The sequence below is a fragment of the Danio rerio genome, chromosome 19 (genome assembly GCF_049306965.1).
Source record: "Danio rerio strain Tuebingen ecotype United States chromosome 19, GRCz12tu, whole genome shotgun sequence".
Taxonomy (NCBI): domain Eukaryota; kingdom Metazoa; phylum Chordata; class Actinopteri; order Cypriniformes; family Danionidae; genus Danio; species Danio rerio.
This window is the reverse complement of record NC_133194.1, coordinates 22,874,501-22,882,276: the sequence shown is the minus strand read 5'-3', so window position 1 is coordinate 22,882,276 and position 7,776 is coordinate 22,874,501. Positions and strand designations below refer to the sequence as shown.

The following is a 7,776-nucleotide window of genomic DNA, read 5'->3' as shown; positions in this document are numbered from 1 at the left end:
GATGATGCTTTGTGGGGCCGCCTAGAGATTTAATTACGGATCTCTGTTCGCACAAAATATTATACGAGCCGTTTTTCCTCGCGTTTACCCTATTTTTGAGGATTTAAATGTGTATGATTTTATCATTTGCTAAGAACAAAGACCTTTCCTCAGAAGATAAAAGCCGTTTTCGAGTGTCTTTTCACCGGACGCGCGCATTGATTCTGGAGCCAGTGTTTTTGTTAGTGAGCGATCCTGGGACGAGCGCTCGGTCTGTCGGCATGTTAGGATACCCGTCTGAAGGATTATAAACCACCGGTAAAAACAGTACTGCAGTCGCTTAAGTAAGTATAATAACCCGACAGATGAAGAAGAAAGACATAGGTGGGGTATTTAGGCTATACATCACCTGTAGCAGCGCTTCACGGCTGGAAAAAAACCCGTCTTAAACCAGCCTAAGATGGTTTGCTGGTCGCAGCTGGTTTAAGATGGTCTCCAAGCTTGTTAAACAGTCTTCGCTTGGGAGACAAGCTGCATTAACAGATAATAAAAGTAGACAAATCTTAGAACCAGACAGTAGATCAGTCTGAGTATTTTAAACCATACGAAACTGCACATAGACACAATTATATTTCACAATTATTGTGTTTTATATAAATGAAGATGAATGCATATGCATAATATGTTTGCATATGTGAATAATAACGTTACATAGCATAATTTACGATGTAGGAATAATAGGTAGGTTTGTCAGAGCTGAGATTAAAAATATTATGAAGAATTACATATTTAGGCTAATACATACTGTATGTACTTAGATGCAAAACGTGTTACTCCGTATGATTTTGTTTTCCTTTTATAAGAATGTACTTGTGTTTAATATTTATTATGTATTAATAATAATGTAATATTTAAGAATAATAGGGTTGTAACAGCTGAGACAACAAATGTATATGAATTATTTATAGAGTGTAGATGCAAATCCTCTTGGTCCATCTGACATGTTTTCTTTTAAATTAGAATTTTTATGAGGCTCCTATGTTTTATGTTCAGTAATTTTTCTTAAATTGACTATTAACATTTTCACTGTTGTTAAAACTGAACTGAACCTAAACATAAGGTTCTAATAAAGATGCCTAATAAAAATAAAAACAACAATCAGACGTTTGTATCTGAAGTGTTCATATTTTCATTTCATTTCAGCTTTATTTGTATAGCACTTTTACAATGTCGATTGTGTCAAAGCAGCTTCATATAAATTAAATTAAATAACTAAAAAATAAATGAAATAATTTTCATATACATAAATAATGTGTATGTGTGACTATAAATAATTTATACATCATTTTCTATTCTAAAGGTTGGTGAAATCCAAGATTTAAAACAGTGATGGACCATTTGGCGACCACTAGTAGCACCCAGGGGCCGGCCCTGTGTGAACCCTCTTATCCTCCCTGTAAAATGGCTCGTATGGAGAATTGTAGAGATCTGCCTGTACCTGGAGTCACACCTGTTAGCTCCAAACAGACATCACACACTAACAGGAGGAAAGGTATTCATTAATGGCCATAAATGTAGTATACCATATCAGTTCATCCCATTTTTCTGAGTAATATAGTTCCTCTTTCTTTCAACGCAGGTAGTTTACTTCCAGTATTCTGCATGGTGGAACAAAGCGATGTCCCACCATCCGAAGGGAAGCGGTCGGAGCATGCAGAATTTGTGCTGCTGAAGAAAGACCTGCTGTTCAGCCAGATTACAGAAGCTGCATTGCAAGAGCTGGGATACACACACACCGCAGCGGCTCTGGCTACAGGTACACACACACACACACACACACACACACACACTGATGAATAATTCACACTCAATTCCAGTTGAATATTTAAGCCTAAAGGATAGGGACGGAATAGACTGCGACTATGAAAAAAACTACAACCGGCATTATATTATCTTACATTTTATGCTTTATACATAAGTTAGTATTTAGAAAATTGGTGTGGGTAAAAACTGTTTAAAAAAAAAAACAAGTGTTTTATTCTCATCAAGGTTATTCTGCTCAAACAAATATTGTGATATAGTAAGATTGTGAAAGAAGTTTCCTACTTTAATATATTTTAGGATGCAATTCGGAGCTTAAAATAGCTTTTTTAAAGGGATAGTTTACCCAAAATGAAAATTATGTCATAATTTACTCACTCTTTACATGTTCAAAACTTGTTGGAGCTTCTTTCTTCTATTGAACAAAAGGGAAAATATTTTGAAGAAAGCTGGAAACTGCTAACCATTGACATTTTTAGTATTTGTTTTTCCTACTATGGTTTCTAACATTTTTTAAAATATCTTGTTTTGTGTTTAGTAGAATATAGAAACTCATAAAGGTTTGGAACCACTTAAATAAGGAGTACATATTAATTTTTGGGTGAACTATCCTTTTACATTCATTGTGCTGAAAATGTTAGTTGTTCTGCTTGAAGGGATAGTTTAATAAAAAATACAAATTTTGTCATAATTTACTCTCCCAAGTGTTTCAAACCTGGATGTAAAATAAAAATAATAAAAAACAAGATATTTTGAAGAATTGTGTAAACCCGCTGCCATTGCAAATGGTGAACAAATTTAATATTTCTAATGGAGACCATGATAGAATATTTACAAGATTCTGTGATTAATGGAAAGGTCACAAAAACAGTATTTTTAATCAATGTAATGCATCCATGCTAAATAAATGTATTAATTAAATCTAACCAAGCCCATGCCTCTGAACAGAGTACGTATAATTAAAAATGTTTTCAGCAATTACATCTGATTATTTTAACTGCAATTCAATATATTTAATAAATAAACCTTTTAATGAAATCTAACCTAACCCAAACCTCTGAACAGAGTACATACATACAATTAAAAATATTTTCAGCAGTTATATCTAACTGATAATTTGTAACTGCAGTGAAATATACTTAATAAATAAAAGTATTAATTAACTCTTATCAATCCCATGCCTCTGAACAGAGTACATACAAACAATTAAAATATTTTCAGCAATTATTTCTAACTGATCGTTTTAACTGCAATTTAACATTTTCAATATATAAAAGTATTGATTAAATCTAACCGAGCCCATGCCTCTGAACAGGGTACATATAATTAAAAATATTTTCAGCAGTTATATCTAACTGATCATTTTTAAATGAAATTTACTAAGTTACACAATTAAAAAGTATCAACATTGTCTTCATCTACAATCCCAGATAATTTTACTTGCCTTGTACTGATTTTTTTTTTTTTTTTCAAATCCACACGTGCCTAATTTTACTGCTTATGCTAATAATTATGAAACATATTTAACTTGTATGATGACCAAATTAAGTATTAAATCATGCAATGTTTGAAAATCCGAGGTGTGGAATAAAGATTAGAGAAGGAAGTGCAGAAAACATGTCAGAAGCTAACAATAAGTGGGACTTCCGGTATGCCTCGTGGAGACTAGACGCAGGTGGAAGTCACTCCGTGAACATTCGTGTATTTTTTCTATTAATCTCAGTTATCTTTGTCTTAAATCTATAAAGTAAGCAACGCTGCATCATATCTATACGCAAATATGCCAAAACCGGGAAAATCAGGACGAAATATCGCTGAAATGTTGGCTGAAAGAGGAGGCGAGCAGGCCGCTAACGCCTCGCCGAGGGAGGATGAGCTAACACCTGCTTCTCTGAAGGAGATAATTACGACTACCATTCGCACGGAAGTGTCAACATTACGAACTGAATTCTTATCCGAGCTCCGTTCTGCCGTGTCCACTCTGCAATCAACCCTCTCACTACAAGCTCAGAAGATTGTGGACATTGAAACCGCACTTAATGACTCGGACGGCCGCTTGACAGCGATTGAGGCACTATGCAACGCACTGAAAAAAGAAAACGGCTCCCTTAAACTCAAAGTGGATGATTTAGAGAACCGCTCGCGGAGGCAAAATCTGAGGATCATTGGAATACCTGAGGGATTAGAGGGTCAAAGTCCGGTTACGTTCATGATTTCACTTTTTATTGAACTTTTCGGAGACAGTGCCTTTGAGAGACCACTACAAATTGACCGCGCTCATCGCACCGGCCAAAAAACACACCCGAACGCATATCCTAGGCATATGCTCGTCCGTCTCCACCACTATCAAACCAAAGAACTCATTCTGAAACTAAGTCGTGAACGAGGCTCTTTGGAATTCAACGGTGCGACGATTCGCATTTTCCCGGACATGTCTGCTGAAGTGGCGAGGCAGCGAGCCGAGTTCAAAGATGTGAAAGCTTTATTTCGCAGCGCTGGCGTAACCTATGGCATGCTGCATCCTGCTAAACTACGCGTCGATTACAAGGGACAACGGCATTTCTTCCAAACCCCACAGGCTGCGATGGAATTCTTCACTGCTAACATCAAGAATGCAGCGAATCAGGTTTGATCGACGTAACAGTTAAATGGTCCGAATCAAGAACTGAAGTAAAATTAAGAACTGAACTGACATCTTTGCAAAACGAGTGAAGCCTCAAAATAAATAAAATATGCAATACCATAGCATATTTACCCAGTTTCTGTGCGTTAAAAATACTTTACTTTTTATAGTCGTATGTGATTTTAAGTCAGATACATGTATGCGTTGTCTACTGTTTATTGAATCATTTCTATATTTAAGTCAGATACATGTATGCGTTGTCTACTGTTTATTGAATCATTTCTATATACATATATCCGTTCACGGAGCGCTGCCGAAATGACAGCCAAAGTTGAAAGTTGAAACTGTTTACTGGTTTCTTATTCACCTGACTGTAATGTTCTTTTCAGTTAGGTTTGTTATGGATGCTACTTTCCGTGACCGTTCTGGTCACGTGGGGGGGACACGGGTTCTTTTTATGTTTTTTTGTTTGTTTTTGGTTCCTTTAGATTTCGTTATGTCTGCTCATTTTGTTTATGCTCTCCATTCAAACACTCTTGACTACTTGAGAAATATCAAGTTATTGTTTAACATTAATGTCAAATGATACCTACCAAGATAGACGGGGCAGGGTTAATATAATTAGTTGGAACGTTAAAGGCTTAAATAATAAAGTGAAGAGTGTGAGGGTTTTTTCTAAGCTAAACAAATTAAAGGCCAATATATGTTTTTTACAGGAAACCCACCTTAAAATCTCGTGCCAAAAAAGCCTGCAGAGGTCATGGGTGGGACAGGTTTTCCATTCAGGCTTTAATAATAAAGCAAGAGGCACTGCCATTTTAATTAATAAGAATACACAGTTCAAACCCTCCAATATTATTTCAGATCCCAACGGCAGATACGTGATTGTGCCAGGCATCCTCTATAATAGTCAAGTTACTTTAGTAAGCGTTTACGCACCTAATTGGGATAACCCAGATTTCTTTACTACACTCTTCTCTAAACTCCCGGACCTGAATCTTTATCAACTGATTATGGGAGGTGACTTTAATTGCATTCTAAACACAGTTCTTGATAGATCATCCCCCAAATCAACCCTTCAATCTCAGTCTTCTAAAACAATTAATTCTTTTTTAGAATTGTGTGGAATAACTGATATTTGGCGTTTCCTAAATCCTACTTCTAAAGTTTTTTCCTTTTTTTCTCCTGTGCACCATACTTATACACGTATTGATTATTTTTTCATTGACAGTAAACTTATTTCTCGAGTGAACTCCTCCTCATATGACACTATAACTGTTTCAGATCATGCTCCAGTAATTCTTGAACTGGTCTTTCCTGGAAGCTATTCATTTTGTACTTGGAGAATGAATGCTTTACTTTTATCTAAGAGCCATTTTGTTGAGTTTCTTTCAGAAAAGATCTCTACATTTCTTGAAATCAATTCAACGGATGGGATTTCTTCATCTTTACTTTGGGAAACACTTAAAGCATATTTACGTGGAGAAATAATATCTCACTCAGCTTATATAAAAAAGGAGTGTAATAAGAAACTTTTTAAACTTTCTGATCAAATTGGTAAATTGGACCAAATTTATGCACAACACCCAAGCACATCACTATTTAATGAAAGAATCTTTTTACAATCTGAATATAACCAACTTTCTACTGCCCAAGCTGAGCAGCTTTTGCTCAAATCACGACACCTTTTTTATGAGTTTGGTGATAAACCAGGTAAAACACTTGCACTGCAACTCAGGCTTAAAACAGCAAAAAACTTTATCACCCAAATTCAAACCCAAGAAGGCATTATTGTTTCAGACCCTCAAGAAATTAATAATACATTTAAATCTTTTTACTCTTCATTGTACCAGTCAGACTCCCTTAAAGACCCTAACATTATTAGTAGATTTTTTGACAATCTTAATATTCCTCAAATAAGTAGTGAATTAAAAGCAAAAATGGATGAACCTATCAGCTTAGATGAAATTTCAAAATCTATTGCACAAATGCAAAGCGGAAAATCTCCGGGGCCGGACGGATTTCCCACAGAGTTTTTTAAAAAGTTTTCCGCTCAGATTTCACCTTTGCTTCTCTCTGTTTTTGAAGACTCTTTAAATAGTGGTAATCTCCCTTCTTCTTTGCGCCAGGCATCAATCTCTCTTCTTTTAAAACCTGATAAAAATCCATTGGAGTGTGGGTCCTACCGTCCTATCTCTCTTCTTAATGTAGATGTAAAAATCTTGGCTAAGATTCTTGCTCTTAGATTAGAAACTGTTATCCAAGATATCATACACCCTGACCAAACCGGCTTTATTAAAAACAGGCAGGCCTTTTTTAACCTGAGGAGGTTGATGAACATAATTTACACCTCATCTGACTCCTCTGTGCCTGAGGCCTTAGTCTTACTCGACGCGGAGAAAGCTTTCGACCGCGTCGAGTGGGACTATCTATTCTACACATTAAAAAAATTTGGGTTTGGTGACAAATTTGTTTCTTGGGTGAGACTCCTATACTCTTCTCCCATGGCGTCTGTGAAAACAAACAGCAATAGTTCTGATTATTTTCCTCTTCACCGTGGCACCAGACAAGGTTGCCCACTTTCCCCTATTTTATTTGCTTTAGCTATAGAGCCTCTTGCAATTTGCTTTCGCAATAATCCTGAGATTGCTGGTATTTTCAGAGCCGGAAAAGAACAGAAAATTTCTCTTTATGCTGATGATGTGGTATTGTATATTTCAGACCCAGAAACTCGTCTCCCGTATGTTCTGGAACTTTTGAGACAGTTCAGCGACGTCTCTGGTTATAAGTTAAATCTGCATAAGAGTGAGTTTTTTCTTATAAATCCTGCTCCAAGATCCTTTCCAGTGTCAATATTGCCATTTAAATTAGCCTCAGAAAATTTTCGATATTTGGGAATAACAATAACACGAAAATATACTGATCTTTTTAAACATAATTTTGTTGTAATATTAGAGAAAACAAAACAAGATCTAGCTAAATGGAAAACTCTCCCACTTTCTCTTGTAGGCAGAATAAACACAATAAAAATGAATATCCTCCCTAAATTTCTTTTCCTCTTTCAAAGTATTCCAATTTTCATACGAAAGTCATTTTTTAAGTCCTTGGATCAAGTAATTTCGGATTTTATTTGGAACGGTGGCCCAATAAGAATACAGAAATCATTTCTTCAACAACCCAAAAAGTTAGGTGGTTTTGCACTTCCTTATTTCTTAGTCTACTATTGGGCGACTAACATCCACAGTATTTTATATTGGAGCCAGTCACACTACGGACTCTGCCACTGGGTCCCAGAATGGGTTGAAATGGAATGCGATTCTTGCACCCAAGTGTCTTTGCATGCGTTAATATGC

The 7,776-nt window shown here is 35.9% G+C and overlaps 1 protein-coding gene across 2 annotated transcripts in view; it reads left to right on the top strand.

Annotated features, from left to right (window-relative positions):
* satb1a (SATB homeobox 1a) overlaps window positions 1-7,776 on the top strand; it is a 31,491-nt gene continuing 23,715 nt past the window's right edge. Inside the window, exons 1-3 of one of the 2 annotated variants that reach the window (XM_005170006.6) lie at window positions 1-323; window positions 1,340-1,531; window positions 1,619-1,795. In XM_005170006.6, coding sequence (XP_005170063.1) covers window positions 1,369-1,531; window positions 1,619-1,795 — 340 coding nt within the window. In that variant the 5' untranslated portion in view covers window positions 1-323; window positions 1,340-1,368. The remainder of the gene's footprint in view (window positions 324-1,339; window positions 1,532-1,618; window positions 1,796-7,776) is intronic. The other variant, NM_001080162.1, reaches the window with a different exon arrangement.